At 47.8% G+C, this 22,594-nt stretch overlaps 1 protein-coding gene across 2 annotated transcripts in view; it reads right to left on the bottom strand.

Annotated features, from left to right (window-relative positions):
* Positions 1–22,594, bottom strand: part of HTRA1 (HtrA serine peptidase 1) — a 57,064-nt gene that overhangs the window by 13,236 nt on the left and 21,234 nt on the right. For both annotated transcript variants that reach the window (XM_043925103.1, XM_043925104.1), the window contains exons 2-3: positions 13,911–14,010; positions 13,245–13,449 (exon numbers count right to left, since the gene is read on the bottom strand). In XM_043925103.1, the coding sequence (XP_043781038.1) occupies positions 13,245–13,449; positions 13,911–14,010 (305 nt within the window). The remainder of the gene's footprint in view (positions 1–13,244; positions 13,450–13,910; positions 14,011–22,594) is intronic.

The raw sequence follows: 22,594 nt of genomic DNA, 5'->3' as shown, positions 1-22,594 counted from the left end.
AGATGTGACAACACCAACTGGAAGTAATAGGCTCTTCGCTCCCTTGTCTGTCTCTTCAGAAGGGCTGAGAGTCCAGAAGGGCCCAGCACATTCCATTCTTCCCTGGGGGTCGTCAGCCACTGTCTGGTCACAAGGATACCCTTAACCATCCTCTGGTGGGGGCTGGGGTGATCATGGCCCCCGAAGCTGCCTTAGCCCCTCAGGATGTGACTGAGTTAGGTGCTAGGGAAGGCGGGGGCAGTCAGGAGTGGACCAAAAACAAACTCAGGGCTGTGCCAGCAAGATGGAGGAGGGCTTTGTGGTGGATCACCATCAGCGTCCACTGAAGCTTAGGGAAAAATGGTTCCTTTTACAGTGGTGATCCTAATACATGTCTCAAAAGGGTTGTAAGTATGTATTCCTTCAGGCAGATTTTTGGGGAGTGGAGGGAGGAAGAGGAGAAGGAAAGGAAAGCATTGTTTCAGAGGAAAGCAATGATCACAAATCACCAGGGCAGTCAGTGGGAGATACGAGTGGCTTGTAGACAAACTTCCGCCTTGTCTGCATGCCCCACATGCCTCATGCTCTGTCCTGAGGGCATGAGAAATGAAGTATTTCCTGCCGTATCAGTAAACAAGGATGCCACAGTCATCAGCAGTTGCAGCCCTGCAACATGAGCTAGTGAACCCTAAGGGCACTCAGGAAGGAGATTACCAGCCGTCAGACTGCAGCCACTCCTTACGGTGAGCCCCAAGGCTGCTCACGATATGAAAACGCACAGGAAACACCCAGGATGGCAGAGATGAGTAAGAAAGGAATGATTTCAGTGGACCCAGACTCCTACATCATCCCATACATAAAAAAGGCACTAAATTCCCTAACTTGGGGTATATGGTTTGCTTTTACTAACAACAATCTTTTGATGTGAAGACTTTGCTGTTTAGTTGCTAAGCTGTGCCAGACCCTTTGTGACCTCATGGACTACCAGGCTCCTCTGTCCTCCACCATCTCCCGGAAATTCATGTCCATTAAGTCAGCAATGTTATCTAACCATCTCATCCTCTACTGCTCCCTTCTCCTCCTGCCCTCAACCTTTCCCAGCATCAGGGTCTTTTCCAATGAGTCAGCTCTTCACATCAGGCAGCCAAAGTGTTGGAGCTTCAGCTTCAGCATCAGTCCTTCCAATGATACTCAGAGTTGATTTTCCTTAGGGCTGACTGGTTTCATAAGTAAGACTACCTGCCTTCTGTTGGAAAACTTCCATATAATCTGGCTCTTCCCCTCTCCTCCTCCAAGCAGTTTCCTCAGGGTCACTTGAGATGCTGTCTCCCTGGACTGAAGTCCTAAAAATTCCCACTCAATAAAATGTAAGTCTCAACTTCTAGGTTGTGACTGTTATTTAAGTCAACAGGCAGATGGGACAGGCATCGAACCTGGTCTACACACCAGGGGACCAATGGTCCCATGGTTGATGGCAGTGATACTGAGATGGCAGGTGTTCTCACCAGTTCCCTCAACCCACTGCCCAGATGCACCAGAGAAGAGCTGCTAGTGCCAGACCTTGTCACAGAGCGGGAGACACACAACAGGGCCGGGGGAGAGCTGAAAGGAAGTCAGAACAGAGGCGAGACAGGAAGCTGAGGCCACGCATCCTCAGGTGAGGACCCAGGCCATGCTGCTTCTCCCAGCGGGGGCCCAAGTTACACTCAGCCAAGCCCGGGCTGGGCGTGGAGGCAGTCTGTGGGCCCCCAGATAGACTGGGAGCGCAATACATCGGTATTAACTCATTCTGACCTTGGGTCACTTGACAGACTTCTCTGGGTTTCAGTTTGATCACTTTTAAAAAAAGGGAGTTGAGCCTGGTGATATCCAAGGTCACCCCAGCTCTGACAATTAGGGATCTTTCCAGAAGACCTGGTAGATTGCCAAAAAACCTATTAGCAGCCAATGGTTAAATTGGTGAGATCAAAACAAGCCTCAGAGCCCTTAATAAATCTCTTCTCATACGACTCCCCAAAGGGATCAGATGATTCCTGCAGACTCTCACAGCCCAAGAGGAAAGGGGATTCCTGGAATTCTCCATACACTGGCTCAGCCAGTAATCATGAGAGCAGACCTCAAAACAATGATCCATCAACATTTCAGCTTCTGGCCACCCTGGGTTTTGCCTAAAAGCCCTTGAGCGCTCCTCTCATTGCAACCTCATTCCCCAAAGCTTGGAAGGAAGGGCCATAAAACAAACCAATAAAACGAAAAGAAAAATTGGCAACTTTTTTTTTAACCTCATGACGCAAGCCAACAACTTCTTTCTCTTCCTCGCAGAGTATGAAGTGCTCCTGTTACAAAAATATTTTTGTTGCTGAATCTGCAGAAGCCACCATGTCCACCAGCTGCCCAGCACATGCATTTCTAAAGGGCTGAGGCTCACGGGCTGGTCCTATGTGTCCGATGAAGTTTGCTTCAAAGGCTGATGTTGCAGGAACTGGTTGAGACTCAACTAAGTGATTCAATGTGGTCTTCTGGAAGCAGTTATGCTAACCTTTCATTTTCTTTAAAAAATATGCAATGGGAGGAAAAGGGCACGTACCCCAATCACAGTAAGGAGCAGTGCCACTGAACTTGCGTGCTTCCTAAGGAACAGCAAAGTAGACCATAGAGTTCAGGGGGATGTCAGCAGCTAAGACTTGCCTGAGACATGGGGATCCATCAAGGAGAGAAGTGAGCCCACGAGGGGCTGAAGGACAGTGGATGAACCAGGGCTCTGCAACATAATTTGCAGGGCTCAGGATAAAATAAAAATGTAGACTCCCTTGTTCACAAAGTACATAAAAAGTGCCATTAAAGGCACTAAGATATAAGGTTTTTTTTTCTTCTACTGCTCTCTCTCTCTCTCTCTCACCTCTCCTGATGTTTTTATTTGCTGTTTAGTGTCATGCTCCCTCGGGAACGAAGTTGTTCATGGGGTGAGTACAGACCCAGAGCTTCAGACTCAGTACTCTGCTCACCAGCTATCGGACAGACCCATGCACTGTGCCCAAGCAGGGACTCGGAAGTTGAGCCAGGCCTCTCCCCATCCCAAAGGCCCACTGCCCCAACCCACAGAGGACAGAGTACCCCCAAGGGTGCTGCAACTTCCTTTGGTGCCAGGATGCACCAGGTACCTGGATGGGGTGGGCAGGGCTTGGCTCTGCCTTGCTGCTGGCAGAATGAGTTGTAGAGTCATCTACCCGCTGCCCAGGATGCTGCAGGGGATACGTACCCCATGTCCGTACTCCCTGGGGGAAAGAGGGTGGCCGTGACTGCTGGGAAGGGGCCAGGGGTCCCAAGGGCCAGAGCAGCAGGGTAGCCAAGAACTCATCCTGGGGAAGTGGGAAGGCCACAAGGAAAGGAACAGCATGGAGGCCAAGGCTCCAAGCACCCAGCACATACTCTGCCCATCGGACTTCACTTACAAAGCACAAATTCAAAGATGAAACCAAAAGGGAGAGGGCATCCCTGGCGGCTCAGTGGTAAAGAATCTGCTTGCCAGTGCAGGGGACACGGGTTCAACCCCTGATCTGGGAGGACCTCACAGGCCACAGAGCAACTAAGCCCACGTGCCACAACTTTTGAGCCGGTGCTCTTGAGCCCAGGAGCCATAACCACTGAAGCCCTCAGGCCCTAGAGCCCATGCTCGGCAACAAGAGAAGCCACTGCAGTAAGAAGCCTATGTCCTGCAATGGAGAGTAACCCCTCACCACAACTAGGGAAAGGATCTCACAGCAACAAAGACCCGGCACAGCTATAAATAAATAAATAAAATCATTAAAAACTTTAAAAGAGACCTCAGAGCATTAATTGGAGAAGGAAATGGCAACCCACTCCAGTACTCTTGCCTGGAAATGGAAAAATCCCATGGACAAAGGACCCTGGTAGGCAACAGTCCGTGGGATCACAAAGAGTCGGACATGACTGAGCAACTTCACTTTTCAGAGCATTAAACCCTCAAGCAGGGTTCTCTTCTGTGAATGCACATGTCCTGTGCCCATAAAGCAGCGGTACCAGGGGAGGAGGAGGCGGATGAAGAATGAGAAGCTTGGGATTCAGATCAGAGAGGGTGGAGGTTATCAGTGATGACAAGGTCAAGGGTACAACCAAGGGAGGGGGGCTGCAGGGAGCAGGTGAGCCGAGAGGCCGGGCCAGGAAGGATCTCCTGCATGGCGCTGAGATCACAGCATACACAGAACTCGGAAGGACGGTGTCATCAAGTTACCGCCATCCATTTCCACAAATGGACATGTTCTTATTGCTGTACCGGGAGGGGAGGAGAAGAGGTGGGATGTGCGGGGTGGGGGGTGGGGGGCGTTCAGGTGGGACAGAGAAGAGAAGTGATGGAGAAGGAGAGAAAGAGAGAAAAGAAACAGAGGATGGTTACGGAAAAACAAAAGCGAGAAAAAGCAAATGAACCAACCTAGTCCTCACTGTTTACCCACACCACCATGATGTTTAGTCTCCCTTAAGCTATATCGAGAAACGCTGGCATTTCAAAGATCCCCTTACTCTTGCTGTTTAAACTGCAAAATGTCAACATTTTTATACAGAAGCCCAAGGGCCAGTGACTGTATATATTCTCTAGCATCAAGAGGAGGAAAAATATTGTCTCATTGAGTGCAACTTGCCTTCCCCATCCACCAGCTCCTCTGCTTCTATCCGGTGACTTCAAGTTGGCTAATGCTGCTACAGTGGTGTTTGGCCAATAAATATTTATGAAAATCAAGGGATGTGAAAGTGAATATATGAATGAGTAAACAAATCAGATCTTAAAAGATCCATCAGGATCCTAAAATTGGGATTAGGCCAATACTGGGGGTTAGCCAAGGCCTGGCATTTCAGTTTGGGTAACTGACTCTGGACGTAGCCTGGTTTTCTATGAGGCTACAGGCTTGGGGCTCAGGTAATAGGAGACAACTTATACCTACCAGTTCCACAAAGGGAAGGGTGTGGCCTCACTCTGTCTGGTAGGTTCAGTGCTCACCTTCTTGGTATCTGCTAAGCTGAATTGAAGGCAGAGTGGACCCCCAATACCCAGGACCACTTAGAGTGTGTGTGGCTCCAGAAGCAGGGAAGTTGCCCAGGATATATCATTTTCATATTATTTATTCTAAAAAATTCTTAAAGACGTATGCATGCTAAGTCACTTCAGCGATTCTATGGACTGTAGCCCACCAGGCTTCTCTGTCCATGGGATTCTCCAGGCAAGAATACTGGAGTGTGTGGTCCTGCGTTGGCAGGTGGGTTCTTTACCTCTAGCATCACCTGGGAAGCCCAAAGATGTATAACTTTCTTTACATAAAAATAATTTGGGTTAGTCAATGACACAGGGCTTATTACAATAAATTAATTCTTACATATTCATGACATAAAATGGCAGCATAAAAAATATTCTAGCCACAGGGCCAATGATTTCTATGAGTCGCCTGGCAGCCAAAGCAAAGAGGGAAATACCATGAGTCACATGTTCTCATTATCAGATTGTGGTGCCTTATTCAACAAAAGTGACTCATTAACTAGCACAATTATTAGAATAACCAGTCCTCAACTCACCAGAATGTCTTATTTATGCCTTGCCATGGAAAATGGTTGGTTTTAGGAAAGCACTTTTGGGAATCTACTTCCATCCTGCCATGAATGAGGCAACCAGCTCATTATGAACCCTCTGGACTTCTAGACTCTCAGGAGACTGACTGTATAAGAAAGTGGAGCTTTCCAGAGTGCGACCAGGAACCCCAAGGCCAATAAAAGACATAGACAATATGTGGAGGAACCAGTTAACGTGTGTTCTGGAAGCCTCTAGTAAACTCACTGGGAAATAAGGTTGCACTTGGTCCAAGGTCCACGTCCTCAGGCTGGGCAGAAAAGGAAAATGAAGCAACTCTAGGCCCCCCTACTCTTTCCCTTGGCTGGCTCTGTCTGTTCTTCACAACTCAGCATGGATGTTATCTGCTCAGACAAGCCTACAATAGCTTCAGAGGGCACCCCAGCCTCCAGTGCCTCCTACTGCTTTCTCTGTTTGTTCCTTCATTGAACCAATCACCATATTTATTCCAGTCTGCCTGTTTCTACACCAAACAGTAAGCTCCATGGCTTCTGTCCATTGCTTTTATATCTTCAACACAGTGTTTAGTCAAGTAGATGTTTATGTTAGTGGCTCAGTCGTGGCTGATTCTTTGTGACTCCATGGACTGTAGCCTGCCAGGGCCCTGTGTCCATAGGATTCTCCAGACAAGAATACTGAAGCAGGTTGCCATTCCCTTCTCCAGGGGATCTTCCCAACCCAGGAATCAAACCCAGGTCTCCTGCATTGTAGGCAGATTCTTTACTGTCTGAGTCCCCAGGGAAGTCCCCAAAATAGATGCTTAATAAATATTTATAGACACCATGTATGAATAAAGAATAACGGAAACAATGAGTGAATCAGACCATTAGGATTTAAAACTAGATAATAATTCAGAATTCACAAAATTTGAATTCACAAATTCCTATCAATGTTATAGAGAAAGAGGTTAAAACTAAGGCCTCTCTCTGCTTAATCCATCAAGACCAAAGCATCTTCTTCAGCAAAGAAGCACAGTCCCCACAAGAGCAAATGAGATCAGCTTCTCTGCCCTTTCCCCTGTGTTACCTCGGGCTTCACCTCACTTGGATCTAAAGAGCATATTTCAGTCCAAGCACATTTGGCTCCCCTGGAGCAAGGTGTTAATCATCTCACACTGGGGTTGGCAAATTTTTTCTGTGAAAGGTCAAAAAGTAATAACTGTTGGTTTCATGGACCAGGTGGCCTCCATCCCAACTACTCAACTCTGCTGCTGACCAGTAAGAGCAGCTGTAGACTCTACCAAAGCAAACGGGCATGGCTGTGTCTCAATAAAACTTTATTTACAAAAGCAAATGGAGGGCCGGATTTGGACTGCAGGCCACAGCTGGCCAACCCCAGGTCCCAACACACTGCTACATACACACTAACGAAACTAGCAAGTGGAACCAATGCATGCCTTCCCCCTCAGTGAAGGGGACATTCCCCATGGGACACCTACAGATTCACTCCCAACAACCTGGGAACTGCTTTGCCAGAACCATAAATAATAGTCTTGGTTGAATTCCCTGAAGAGAAATCACCAAAGTGAAAAAAAAAGCATTACCATATTAAGAGAAAAACATAGCCAAAGAATTTCCTTAACAATCAACTAAGTTCTTGAAATGGGGCCAGAAAACACACTAGGGCTCTGGTTTTTGATGGTTTGGGGAACTGAAATATTTTCACATTCCATGAGAAGCTGCAATCAGAACAACGAGAAGCCTCGTCCCCATGAGCCCTTGGGTGAAGGCCGACCCAGAGCAAAAATGCCAGCTTCCAATCCAGCGTCTGGATGAACATCATCTAATGAAATATTGATCTGCATCCCCCTAAAAATGGTAAAAAATCAATACGGTAACAGGAGCCTCTTAACATCGAGAAGAGTCTGTGGCCTCTTTAGCCAATGCAATGCCAGCCTCTCAGTTCAGGGAGGAAAAAAGAGGAGAGACCACAGAACGCCCAGGACGGAGGGAGTGGAGAAAAGAATTCAAAATGGAAAAACACAGAAACAAAATACCAGGGTAGCTATGGTACTGGGAGCTGCATTCCAGCTCCTGGTTACTTTACGAGGATGAGTGACAGGCTCCAGAAGACGGGGAGCCGGTCCAGCCCGGGCCCTGTGTTATCTGATTCACTTTTGGACAAGCTCGGGCGGCTGAGTCAGCGCCTTCTGACAATCAGGTTGTCTGAGGAGAGCTGGCTGGAGGCGGGGGGGGGGGGGGGGGGGGGGCATGAGTCACGCCCGCAACCCCGTCCCCTCCCTCGCCACCGTCCCCGGGTCACCTGGACCCTCCTCGCTCCGAGAAGTCGGGGCAGGCCCGCCACCAGCAGGCCAGGCTCTGACAGACAGGCCTGGAGAGAGACGAGAGCCACTCAGCAGCTCCTGAGACTCGGGGGTGAGGGTCTGGGACCCTCACTCTCCCAGAGCCATCCGGGTTCTACATTTCACAGTCAGGAGGTGTCAGCTCTTCTGGCCCCAGCAGCCAGCTCAGCAGGAAAACGACCCTCTGGCAACAGAGCAGCCCCCCAAGCCCAGATGTGTCACCTTCAGCCACTTCAAACAGCGGTAGGTGGCGCCTGGCCCAAAGATGGCCGCGGATGCTGCAGGCCCGGCCTGGAGGTGCAGGAAGAAACCCACTTCACAAGACGGGACAAGCCTGCTTCCAAACATCCACTGGGGGTGCTGGCGTCAGGGAGAAGTGCCCACAGGAAACCTCACTGCTCCCGGGGCTCTGCAGGACCAAGGACCACAGAGCCCCCGGGGCCTGGCAAGGCCATTGTCCCAGCTGCAGGAATCAGACGAGCACCGGCCTCGCGGAGTCTGGGGTGGGGGTGGAAGCGCTGCCTGCAGCCCGCTTGCTGTGGGGTCACCTCCTCTCCTGAAAGTGGGGAGCAGCCACTGCAGGAGCCCCAGCGCCTTCCTGCCCCACCGCCCCCCCCCAACTCCACAAGCAGCCGGCCTTGCCTCCTCCGAGCGGAGGACTCTGAATTCACCCTCTGCGCACGGCTGTTGAGCCCTTACAACATGATAAGTGACTAGGACGGCCGTGGCCCTCACACCCCAGCGGCAGAGAGAAACTGAAATCCGCAAGCAAACACGACAACTGGGAGGGAAATATGAACAGTGACGTGAGATCCCCTCTGGGGTTACGCGTCCCCCGAGTGAGGAGGGGGAGACAGGGACACGGACCCTCCCTGGATGGGTGTCAGGGAAGGACTCTCCGGGGCAGAATGTAACCTGAGGCCTGAAGGACCTGGGGCGTCCCCAGTGGCTCAGCGGTAAAGAATCAGGTGCAATGCAGGGGCTGCAGGAGCCACAGGTTCGATTCCTGGGTCTGGAAGATTCCTGGAGGAGGGCATGGCAACCCACTCCAGTACTCTTGCCTGGAGAATCCCCGTGGACAGAGGAGCCTGGCGGGCTACAGTCTGTGGGGTCGGGAAGAGTTGTAATGACTGTAGCGACTTAGCACGCACACACGGAAGGTCACCCTTGGAGGAGCTAGAAGGGGGACACCCTGGGGAAGGCAAGACCAGGGGCCCCAGAGAACAGCCCTGCTTTGTGGGAGGCGGCGGGGGATGTGGAGTAGTGGAGGGTTAGCAGAATGGGGGAGGTGTGGAGAGAAGAGTTGCAGGAGGGGAAAGTGGGACCCCCAACAGGCTGGGTGCACCTTCAAGTCCCTGGTTAAGTCGTTAAGATTTCTCCATCAGCAGAGAGAGAGTGTGAAGGGCTTCATAGAGGCAGACAGGACCCGATCTGAAAGCTGCAGTCCTGGGACTGGGGGTCAGGGCGGAGGGGACAGATGCTTTTCTCCTTCCTGTTTCTTAATCAACACAGCTGGAAAAACAGCTGCAACAAAAGTAACTTTCCTACCTTCTTCAGTATATCCCCAGTACTTATTCCTGTCCTGCACTCTGACCTAAAGAAACCAAATATATATTTTTTCTCTCTCTCTTTTTTCCTGAACTACTCAGCAAAAAAAAAAAAAAATGCTGCATGGACAAAACACGGCCTCTGGAGAAAAAATTTTTAAGTGTTCTGCACACACGGCCAGCGTCATGTTCGACACATTTTGGAATCCGTTTTTATCTGAGGCTGAACTAGTTTGCCCTCAAAGCTGCTTTCTATTAAACTGTTTGCATGCACACTATCCTTCCTTCCTGCAGCTGGCACCACCCCCCGGGCCCCAGGCGAATGCTGGCCCCCGTCCGTGGCCCTGAGGAAAGGGCAGTGGAAAGACATGTCTGGGCAGGCGGGCTGCCTTTGGAGGGGACGCCCTCCTTCGCCAGCTTGGCGGAGGCCGGCACCCTGCTCAGGGAGGTTCCCCCCAAAGGTTCTCCCCTGCTCAGACTCAGCAGGGGAAGTCAGTGCACATAAGTCGCTCAGCAGTGAGGAGCAAAAACGCTCTTTGGTCACAAGCCCAGAAATGTCTCTGGCAAGCTCAAGCCGAGGCGGGTTTACAGAAGATGTGAGGGGGCCTTGAAGAATGAAAGGGAAAGTAGGCTGGCTGATCAGGCTCTGAAAAGGCAGGAGCTCAGACAGCCCGGGGGTCCCAGCGGCAGGGGCCACACTGGCTTCCCCATGTCATTTTCCTGCGGTTGGCATTCAGCTACTGCTCCAAGCGAAGGATCTGCTTGGTCTGATGGATCCGGTGTCCCATGGCCCCAGAGGGGTTGGGGGGGGGGGGCGGCACCGTGACTGGTGCCCCCACAAGACTGCCCAGGGGGCTCAGAAATAGATCCAGAAGGAGATGCTGGCCTCTGCACCCAGAAGACGTGGGCAGTGACCACAGGTGTCCCTAGTAATTTCCATTCATTAAAAGTGGCAGGAATAGCACACTCAGGAAGGAGGGTCTCGGTGTTAGTGACGGAGAGCCCTTCACGTGAAATCCTGGCCCTGGGGGAGGAAATGGGCCCAGATTATAAGACACCAAGTTGACCACTGGGCCCGTGTATGTGGCGGGCAGTCACCCCAGTTTCACTGGGTTATGAGCAAATGGCCCTGGGGAGACTCAGCCATGACCTCACATGGCAAGCGGCATTCAGAATGAGTTCGATCCTCAAGTCCAAGTTTTATTGGGTCTGTTCTGCCTCCTCTGAGATTCCCTGCTGTTTCTTGCCCCCGAGGTGACACGGTGCAAGGTAAGCTCCCCGCTCCTTCCCCCACTCCCAGCACTGCAGACACATTTATAAAATCCTGTGCTGGGGCACAGTAGTCTTCACTGAATCAAGGGGCTCCTCCCAAACTGAGCCTCATTACAAACCAGTCCCTGCCCCCCTCTCCTAAATAATCAATCCTCCAACTAAGGGAACAAAATGGAAAGAGCTGGAAGAGATGTTTTCACTCTCCCCATTTCCAACTACTATCAGCAAAAAAAAAAAAAAAAGCAGTTTAGTCAGTGGAAACCAGCCTCTTGTGTGGGTGTCTGCAATTTAATATCCTTTCATTTCCGATTCCATTTTGCAAAGCCACATTAGTTCGACTTTAAATTTTCAAGCTCTTTTTTCTGGGGCTAGAAACTCATCTCAAATAGCCTGCTGCTGGCAGGAAGACTAGCCTCCCGGGAACAGCAAGAGCCAGGTCAGAAACACCCTGCAAAGCTGGTTTATCAAGATAATCCACATCCTGCTGGGACCTGCCAGGGATGACAGGAGAACCCACTCTCCACGTTGGCTCAGAAGCTGAAAAGAATATCCCCCGGCCACAGCAGCTGCATGGGATGCGCCCACGCGTGCCAAACATGAGATTACTCAGCGGGAGCAGCTCACGCAGGGTCCAGACCAGCACCCTGCCTGCAGAGAGAGCCCGCACGGCTGGCTGCCTCCCCAGGGCTCGGCGGAGCTGAGTCCTGCGTGTGGCCACAGGATGTGCTATTCTGGCCAGCCTCCTTCCGGTGAGACTACCACATCCTGGACACCTTGCGAGCTGTATGATCCTACACCGGGGTGTGCCAGCCTCCCCGTGGGTTATTTAAAGCCAAGCCATCTCATCACACCAAAAGGTCAGGCTTTATCCCTCCGTCATGGTCACGGGCTTGGGCACTTGGGGAACCTGGCAGGCTTGCGTGTGTGTGCTCAGTCACTTCAGTCGTGGCCGACTCTTTGTGACCCTATGGCCCGCAGCCGGCCAGGCTCCTCGGTCCATGGGACTCTCCAGACGTGAATACTGGAGTGTGTTGCCATACCCTCCTCTAAGGGGATCTTCCCGACCCAGGGATCAGAACCGCGTCTTCTGCGGGAAGCCCCCTGGCCAGCTTAGGAGGCTATAATTTCACCACAGTATTAGCTATGTGGTCTCAGGCAGGTGACTTAAGCTCTTTGAATCCCTATTCCTTCCTATGTAAAACGGGAATGATAAAAGCCATTGACCGAATAGGTGAAAGTTATAAATGAAGGCAGAGCCTGGTCCAGTTTTGGAGCTTATCAAGTAAAGTTAGTATGACTATACTGTGACCCATAAACACATTTTGAAAGATGAGTTGTTACAGAAATCCCATGGTAACCTAACAGAAATAGTATGCAATCGAGACCTCTCTAAAGGTCAGTTACCCACGCTGGGCACAGGGCCTGTTTCTGCCCTGATCAACAGCACAAACGAAAACAGCCTGTGCTATCTCACTGAGGTCTGACCTCACAGCTCAGATCGGGTAAAGGGCCCAGAGAGCCGGAAAAGAAGACCACTCTCTGCCTCTCCGTTATGACCTTTTCCTGGTCCAGAAACAAGATTCCAGTCTATCCCAATTCCTCCTTCCAGATGAAGTCTGAAAAATGACAAAGTGTGGAGAAACCAGAAAATCTCACCACGCACCTGCCGCTTAGCAAACCAAACCTCTGTTATCAACATACCAACAAGTGGGAACTGTTGATGGTCTAATAAAAATCGGACTTGATTTCAGCCAAGATTTTGGGCTTCCTTGGTGGCACTAACGGTAAAGAACCTGCCCGCCAAATGCAGGAGACGCAAGAGACGTGGGTTCAATCCTTGGGTTGGCAAGATCCTCCGGAGAAGAACATGGCAACCCACTCACTCCAGTATTCTTGCCTGGAGAATCCCATGGACAGAGGAGCCTGGCGGGCTACGATCCATAGGGTCGCATAAAGTTGGACACAACTGAAGCAACTTAGCACGCACGCATGAAGATTTGGCTAAACAAATCAACAGAACAAAAATGACTACAAGGAGAATATTTCAACAGAAAGCAAGCCATTTACCAAACTGAGCTCTTTACATCTCAATTTAAAAAAAAAAAAATCTACGCTCAGATAGTTGTAGTTCAGAGTCACACTCTTGCAGGAGGGTCCCATGCATATTAGCATAAGAAAAGCTTTGAGAAGTGCTATGAGGACAAAATCCATTAGCTTTGCTTCTTTATAAGCCTACTGCTTTGATAAAAATTTTGAACATTATTATTAAAACCCTGATCTTATAGCCTGCTTATTCAAGAAGCTTCCATGAGATCCCACCCTTTCCCCACCCGAGACCACACTCAGCATCTCCCAAATGCTCTCCTTTGATCCAGACCTGACTGGCTCGGTCCCACTTGAGAAACTCACAAAATCAGGGAGCTCTGGTGTCTTTGGACCTCTCCGGATTTAGCCAAGCATCAGCCAAGGCACCTGAGAACTTGGTCCTGCAGGTGGGAAACCCACCTACCTGGTGGTCGATTTTGATAAGGGCAATGTCCGCCTTCTCGTCCACGTCTTTGATCTTGGCCTCATAGGTGGCGCCGTTCTTCAGCTCGACTTTGACCCGGTGCTTGTTGGTCACCACATGGGCATTTGTCACAATCAGTCCATCTTCGGACACGATGAATCCAGACCCGCTCGCCACCGGCACTTCCCTCTTAGAAAAAGGAAGCCTAGAACCAAAAAGAGTACCCGGTTAAAGCTGAAACATTTAAAATCGACCCTCTGACACATTGATGCATTGGTTCTATAACAGCAACAGACACCTGTTACTAGCAATTGTTACTCTGCACAATGGCTTTACTAAACTTTAAAAAAATAGAATGAAAATAAAATAAAATTAAAAAATAGAATGTTAGACTGACTTTTATTTGCATCCCCAAATTCCACTTAGAAAATATTCTTAGGGAATCTCTTCAGAACCAGAGGCTCTTAAAAACATGTAGAAGGGTCAAGAATGTAGATTTCAATAGGCAAACATGAAAATATCCCAAGGGAGAAGAGCTTATCTTCTTGTAGGACTGTATTCAGTGATACTCTAAAGTGTCTCAGAAATAGTTCTGATGTTTTGCTTATGGCAGCAGTTTTCGTGGGAGCTTCGGAGACTGGGGGAAAAAAGGAAGGCGCTCTTTACTTGCGAAACAGTTCGATGTGAACCACGGCAGGAGCTATCTTCTCCACGACATCGGCAATAAAGTTGTATTTATGGCGCAGACTATTGGGATCTTCCTGACCTAAGAACAGAAACAAAGACAAGACACTTAAAGATCCTGTGCTCTGTGCTATGGGTTAGAAGAACCAGAAAACCTAAAGGAGGCTGAAGACAAAATCCCAGACCTGGGCTCAGAAACAAAGATCTTTCCCGCACTTGAGGAAATTCCCACTCAGATGCATGTGCGTGTGTGCTAAGTCACTTGAGTCATGTCTGACTCTTGGCAATTCTATGGACTGTAGCCCACCAGGCTCTTCTGTCCATGGGATTCTCCGGGCAAGAATACTGGAGTGGGTTGCCATGCCCTCCTTCAGGGGATCTTGCCAACCCAGGGATCGAACCCACATCTCCTATGACTCCTGCATTGTAGGTGGACTCATTACCACTGAGCCCCATATAAGGGAAGCCCCATATAAGACACCAATACCCACCAAAGATGACCTCTTTGCTTGGCTTCCTTGGTCTCAACTGTTTCATCACGAAAATGTTTAACCAGAGGCATCAGCAGACACCTGGGCCTCCTTTAGTATTCCAAACAGTGGATCGCCCAAGGGTCACCTTGACATGGTACCATCCACCAGTGTCCCTTCCCTGACTCCCCCAGAACCACAGAGCAGCCCTTCTCAGCATACCACCGCCGTCGAGGGGAGGGCTGAAGCTGTTTCTGATGAGATGATACCCATCAGACGTTAGAGATTTAAGAGGCTACTATGAAAAAGCACTAAGGCAAAGGCACAGATAGTGTCTTCCCCACTGTCTGTCCCCACAGCAGTTTTCCATCTTAATCATTCACTCCACTCCTCCCACACCAGGACATCCCAGGCCAAAAGATGCCTTGATTCTACTGGGGGAAAAAAAGGGAAAAATCCAATGACCAAAATTCTCTATGTAAACATATGCACTATAATTAGGGAATCCCCATACCGTGGGCATTTGCAAAGCCACTTTCAGACAAAGCTATCACAGATCCCACATAGGGTTTCAAGGAAGGCAAGAAGTTAGTTGCCACCAACCCGAAGCATGCACCCATGGCACCTGACTCAGAAATGAGCTACTGGAGACTCAGGGTACCGAGCCCCCATTCTGTGGGTACCTGAGTGGCAGAGGCAGTCTGAGCCTCTTACTTTGACCCCAAACCTGTGCCACCTGGTCATACCCCAGAATACAAGTCTCTCTGCTTGGACGGCAGAGTGGTTCCAGGTCAGTCTGCAGCCAAGAATCCCACACCCTGCCTTCCCCTCCTCTCTGCCTCGGCCATGAGTCTAGCTTAGGGCAGCACCCAGCGCTCTGCCAGCCTCACTGCCACCCAGCCTGGGGGGAAGGGACTCACAGGGAGTTTCCAGAAACCTACAAAGAAATTTGACAGAGAAATATAAAAAATTTTTTAATAGAGCTGGTTGTGTCTTTTCTTATTATTGTCTTTTCTCATTACTACATCTTGGTAGTAATTCATTTTTAGCGCATTCTATGAATGTATTGATCCATGATGGGGAGGAAATAACAAGGAAAGGAACCCTGATCCTTCACTACAGGTGGTCTGAGAGGCCCTGGTCTGCCTTCCTCACCATTCACACAATGGGGTTCACAAGAAGCCTGAAGTTTAAAAGGAAACCACTGGCCTGCAAAACTGCCCCTCATGAACAAAGGGTCTGTGCACCCCACCCCCAACACACAGACACACACACACAAGCCCACACCTACACTTACACCTTCATGAATACTTGCTCACACACACATATACACACATTCACTCTCATACTCATGAGCATGCACACATACACACACTCACAGGTACACACATATATAAAGACATCCACACACACTCATGCACACACATATATACAAACTCCATGTGATTCTTACAGAAACACAGCTTCATATATACACACACACTCTTACATTCACACACATACCCAGTTATGTTCACATATACACACATACATGCACTCTTACACACACACACACACACAGGATGCCTCCATGCCTGGGGCACAGCCACTGCTCCAGGCTGTGAAACCTGTGACATTCTCAAATTCTCTATGTCTCTTGGAACTGCATATCCACAGGTATCCCCAGCGGCTGTGTGACCCCACCAGGGACCTCAGTTCTCGGCTCTATACCCCTAGGCACAGAGACATCTTGGGGACCAGCCTGCCTCTCCCAACTTTCCTTCCTAGAAGTGAGAGACCATCAAAAAACAAAGGGCCCCTCTCTGTCCCAGCTCCTGGACTCTGCACTGCTTTATTTCAGGGCTGGAATCCACTCCCTTTATGCACAGCTTGATTGTTCTAAGGTACAGTTAAAAAGGTCTGCAACTACTAGACAAGATTAACTAACTCAGCAAATTTACTGCAGCATCATTTTTGTTATCTTAGTTTTCAGGACCCTTTCATATGGTACCATCAGAAAACCTTCCCTCATGATCCGCTTCCTGTGGAAGAGGAAAATTGGATATTGTTCCCATGTGCTTTAGAACTGTGGTGCTGGAGAAGACTCTTGACAGTCTCTTGGACTACAAGGAGATCAAACCAGTCCATCCTAAAGGAGATCAACCCTGAATATACACTGGCAGGGCTGACGCTGAAGCTCCAATACTTTGGCCACCTGATGTGAAAAGCTGACTTGTTGGAAAAGATCTGGATGCTGGGAAAGACAGCAGGCAGGAAGAGAAGGGGTTGACAGAGGATGAGATGGTTGGATGGCATCACCGACTCAATGGACATGAGTTTGAGCAAGCTCCAGAAGTTGGTGAAGGACAGGGAAGCCTGGCAAGCTGCAGTCCATGGGGTTCACAAAGAGTCGGACACAACTGAGCAGGTGAACAACAACAACCTTTAGAGACACTGAGGCTCACAGACTAAAAGTGATTTCTGTGTAGACACTAAACTTTCTCCATAGAGTGTACGAATCACAGAAAAACCTGAGCAAATATACAACATTTCCAACCTAACACTGGCCCCAAACATATCTGCTGTCCTCCCAGGATTCCACGTAGTTGTGGTGATTTAACTGGTGTGTCTCCCCGAGGTCTCCAATGGGAGAAATAAATAAGGGGATAGAAACATTCCTCCCCAACTCAGAACCTGGCGAACATCACCCAGAGACAGCTGTAAACAAGTGCTTCTGGGCTTCCTTGGACCTGCTCCCTGAGAAAGGCCAAGAGGAGGCTTAACTCCAACAAGACCAGCAACCCCAGAGAAGTGTGGAGATTCTGAGAACCTCACAAGAAGGACAATTACTAGAGCCCTGCCACTAAAAATCATCCCCTCACTTCCTCTTTCTACTTCCCACAAAGGCCTGGGAGAATCTGCCTACATTAGGGATGAAAATGAGCATGGGTTTTTCCAGCTAAAATGAGAAGCAGTTGCTTTCTTCCACACACTGGAGAAAGGGGCTCCAGGGTCTACCCAGCTGGGACAGCAACATGGGAGAGCAGTGTCCAGAGCTAGCCTGGACACCAGAAGGCCCAGGTTCCAGCCACAGCCTACTGGGTGGTCTCCATTTCCCCGTCTGCAAAATGGAGCCAACTACCTCTAGAATGAGCTGTGAAGTCTATTCCTGCTCCAACATTCTGTGATCTAATCCCTGTCTCTCCCTCTCATTCCAACACGCTACAGCAAGAGGAGATTGTGGGATCTGAGATTGGGCACAGGACTTGCCTAATTCTGCAGATGAGTAAACAGAACACAGGGGCAGTGGGAACACAGACCACACTGAGAAGCCCAAGGGACAAGCCTTAATTGTGCAGCTTAGATGAAAAAGCAACGAGTGACCTCTGTTATCATTGGTGGATCCGTGTCAATGGGAGACATAAACAGAGCAGAGAAACTGAACCGAAGCAGGATCAACCAGTAGTCCATATATGGGCAAAACGTCAAGCCAAAGAAGTGTTTGCCTTCTCCAAACACGATTTTCGAATGAGAAATAAAAGGGTCGCTAAGAGCAGCTTGACTCAGTGTCAGAGTCTGGTTCCATTTAAAAAGTTGTCCATCAAACTAGAGGAAGCTGCTGCTGCTGCCTCATGATCTTTAGAAACCCTGGTTGGCCCCATCTGCTGTGATTTCAACTGTGAGTCAACCATCTTCCTCCAAGAGGGGTCAGCTTGGGTGAAGAATTCCAGAGATGGACCTGGCTCTGCCATGACCCACTCTCCGAGTGATGGAGGCGGACGGAGGGCTGGGGCATCCAAGCCACTCAGCATGGGGAGGATGGGTCACAGCACCGGCTCTGGTCTCAGAAGGATCAGAGTGTGACACCTGGTCCAGGATTTCCTGGCTGTGTGACCTTAGGCGGAAGACGCCTCCAAGTCTTATTTGGTGGTTAGTCACTGAGTTGTATCTGACTCTGACTCTTGTGACCTCTTGGACTGTAGCCCGCCAGACTCCCCTCCTCCATGGGATTTTTCAGCCAAGAGTACTGGAGTGGGGTGCCATTTCCTTCTCCAGGGGATCTTTCTGACCTGAACCCCAGTCTCCTGCATTGCAGGAGGACTCTTAACCAACTGAGCTACCAGCAAAGCCCATCTACTTTCATGTGTGTGTGTGATTTTTTTTTTTAAGATGTTTTTAATGTAGACCATTTTTCAAAAGTCTTTATTGAATTTGTTACAATATTGCTTCTGTTTTGTGTTTTGGGGTTTGTTTTTTGTTTTTTTTTTTTTTTGGCCCCAAGGCATGTGAGATCTTAGCTCCCCAATCAGGGACTGACTGGCACCCCTGCATTGAGAAGTGAAGTCTTAACCACTTGACCGCCAAGGAAGTCTCCTACTTCCACATGTTTTTGACACTGACTTTATGAGCTACTGTGTATGATAAAGTGCTTGGCCAAGTTATGGCATAGCTTAAAAATTAAAAAAACCCAAAAGAACTGGTGGAGTTTCTCACTAGGCAGGTCCAGACAGGGTTGAGCACCAATCACCTCTGTAGCACAGCAGAAAAGGAAAGGGAGAGATGAACATGTCCAGAGAACCACTCTCCCACTCAGCAAATGTGTGTATGTCTTGGAGACTCCTAACAGGGCCATCATGGCCACTAGTGCAGAGGCAGAGATCAAAGTAAAGCTGTGTGGTAAGCCAGTTTTTCTGGCTTTGATGTGTACCTCCATTCCCCAGCTTACAAGAGCACCCCATAGCCACTGCAGAGCTAGATGAGCACTGGGTCAGCAGAGTAGCCAAGCCTGAACCGAAGCCCAGTCGCACTCTCAGATTCCCTTGGAGCAACCAAGCTGCCCCAGAAGACAAATATAACTCCCTCTGTGAAGTGAGGGACTTGTTTAATTAGGCCAGAACTGACACCGCAGAAGGTAGTGAGGTTGGGAAACCTCAAGCAGAGTCGAGGCCTGGGCCTTCTAGCTGCTCCCTTATCACAGAAAGCTAGAATTGGCTGGCATTCAATAGTGGCCGGCCATTTATAGAAAGCTGACAACTCAGAAGCACTAAAGTAAGGTATTGTCTACATTCCTGATTAATGTAAAAAAGATAAAAGACAAAAAATGGCCAACGTAGGGAGTCAAAGAGGGAGCATCACTACAGATCCTACAGACGTTAAAAGTATGATAAGGAAATATCATGAACAAAATCATGCACATAAATTCTACAGCTCAGATAAGATGGACAGATTTTTTTAAAGCCATAATCTATCAACACTCACTCAAGAAGATATTGATAACCCAAACAATACTATATCTAGTAAAAAAAAAAATTGTAGCTGTAGTTTAAAACCTTTCCACAAAGAAAATGTCAGGCCCATAGGACTTCATTGGTGCATTCTACCAAACATTTAAGAAAAAAACAATACTAACATTTCACAAACTTTCTCCAAAAACAGAAGAAGGAAACTACTGTCTAACTTATTTTATGAACTCAACATTACTCTAATATAAAAGACAAAGATATTATAAGAAAATTATAGGCTAATATTCAGTATGAACATAAAACTAGTATTAGTTGCTCAGTCATGTCCTACTCTCTGTGACCCCATGGACTGTAGCCCACCAGGTTCCTCTGTCCATGGGACTCTCCAGGCAAGAATACTGGAGTGGGTTGCCACTCCCTTCTCCAGGGCATCTTCCCTATGTAGGGATCAAATCCAGGTCTCCTGCATTATGAGTATTCTTTAACATCTGAGCCACGAGGGAAGCCCGAACATAGACTAAATGTCCTTAAATTTTTCAACAAATAGAATTTATCAATATAATAAAAAGGATACCATATCATGACTAAGTGAGGTTTATCCCAGGAAAGGATAAATACAATTGGTGTAACATCCGAAAATCAAGCAATGTAATTCACTATTCAGTTCAGTTCAGTCACTCAGTCATGCCCGACTCTTTGCAACTCCATGTATTAACATATTAGGAAAGAAAACATGAACAATCATCTCAATAGATACCAAAAAAAAAAAAGACTCTACAAAATTGAACATTCATTCATGATTAGAAAAATAAAGCCAACCTCATCAAACTAGAAATAAAAGAGACTTTCCTCAATTTGACAAAAGGGATCAAAACAAAAATCCCTAAAACTCACATCATACTTCATGGTGAAAAAAATAAATGCTATGCAAGAGACACAGGTTCTATCTCTGGGTCTAGAAGATCCCCTGGAGAAGGAAATGGCAAAGTGCTCCAATGTTCTTGCCTGGAAAATTCCATGGACAAAGGAGCCTGGTGGGCTACCGTCCATGGAGTTGCAAAGAATGGGACACGAATGAGTGACTGAGCATAGCACACACAGCTAAAAATGGGAACAAGGCAGGGACATCTATTCTTACCACTTCTATTCAATATTTTATTAAATCCTTAGAATAATTAATTAGAAAAAGAAATTTAAAGGCATAGAGATTGGAAAGGAGAACATAGGACTGTATTTGCAGATGTCATTAAGGGTCTACAAAAAAAAAGAATCTATAAATATGCTACCTAGAATAAGCGAGTTTATCAACATCACAGGGTTACAGGTCAATATGTACAATCAATTGTATTTCTAGGCTTTATCAGTAAACAACTGGAAACAACAGTAAACAACTTGAAACAAAATTTCAAATTATAACACCACCAAAAATATTAAATACTTGGGTGCTGTGCTTAGTCACTCAGTCCTGTCCAACTCTTTGAGACCCCATGAACTGTAGCCCACCAGGCTCCTCCATCCATGGAGTTTTCCAGGCAAGAATAATGGAGCAGGTTGCCATTTCCTTCTCTGGGGGATGACTCTGACCCAGAATCTAACTCATGTCTCTTGCATCTCTTGCACTGGCAGGCAGGTTCTTTACCATTAGCACCACCTGGGAAGCCCATTAAATGCTTAGGAAAATGTTTAATAAAATATGTGCAAGCCCTGTACACCGAAAGCTGCAAAGCACTGCTGAAATAAAGAAAACATAAATAAATGGACAGAGACATCATATTTGAGTCAGAAGACTCCCTCTTATTAAGCTATCAATTTTCCCAAAATTGGTCTATGGGTTCAACATAGTCCCAGTGAAAACTCCAGCAGGAAATTTTGTAGAAACTGAGAAGTTATTTCTAAAATTTACGTGCAAAGCAAAGAATGCAGGATATCAAAATAATTCTCAAAAGGAGAGAACTGAAAGGTACATTACGTGATTTTATTTCAAACAGAAAAATTTCTAATAACTAGGATTAGCAGAATGATAAGTCACGACATTTTACAAAGACGGAGCTTTCCACTTACCTAGTAAATATTTATCATTACTGATTTTAACACAACCAATGACCCACTAAGAACAGCCATTTCCTATAGTTCTATGAGTTTTAAAATATATTCCCATCCAAAGATAATAAATGATTCATCTTTCCTCTTTATAAACCCCTAGTCACGCACAAAACTCCACAAATGTTGCTTCCTTGGAACCCTCATCTCTGGGGTTTTACAAGTAATACTTCTCAACTATTTTCAACAACCTCCTAATAGGAGGAAAGGGAAACACACACATACTGTTGATAAGTTTTGATGATTATTATCAAAATTAGAATAACAGGGAGTTCGCTGGTGGTCCAGTGGCTAAGACTCCATGATCTCAATGCTGGGGGCCCAGGTTTGATCCCTGGTCAGGGAACTAGATCCCACATACCTCAACAAAGAGTAACGATCCCCTGTGCCACAACTAAGACCTGGCACAGTCAAATAAATATTTTTGTGTAAAAAAAAAATTAGAATAACAGACTCTTCCATTATAAAGTGTTTAGTGAACAAAGGTCAGGCAGTAAGTGAAGTATTTGACATACGTTATCACATTGAAGAAAAGTGGCTGCAGTGAAAATGAAAATCACAGTGAGGGGGCTATGAATCAAAGGCCAAACTTTTACCTGCCTTTCTCTCCAAAGACTTGGCACACAACTGCACATGTGCTTTAAACACATTAAACCATGTGCTTCTTTCGTCTTTAAGGCAAAACAGTCAGGTAAAGATAAGGTGTGAAGCAGGAAGCAATCTTTCCAGTCCTAATGCATTCATTCTCAAACTCAGCCCAAAGCCACCCCAGAGTACCACGGCAAACTCCCGGGATATTTCATGTTTCCTGGGAAGACGCTGTTGAACACCTTGAGAACGAGCCCTCAGCAGTTCACAATCTCAGAATCAGGCT

Source organism: Cervus elaphus, chromosome 15, assembly GCF_910594005.1.
Source record: "Cervus elaphus chromosome 15, mCerEla1.1, whole genome shotgun sequence".
NCBI lineage: Eukaryota > Metazoa > Chordata > Mammalia > Artiodactyla > Cervidae > Cervus > Cervus elaphus.
The sequence above is the reverse complement of the archived record's forward strand: the minus strand, read 5'-3'. Positions and strand labels throughout refer to the sequence as shown.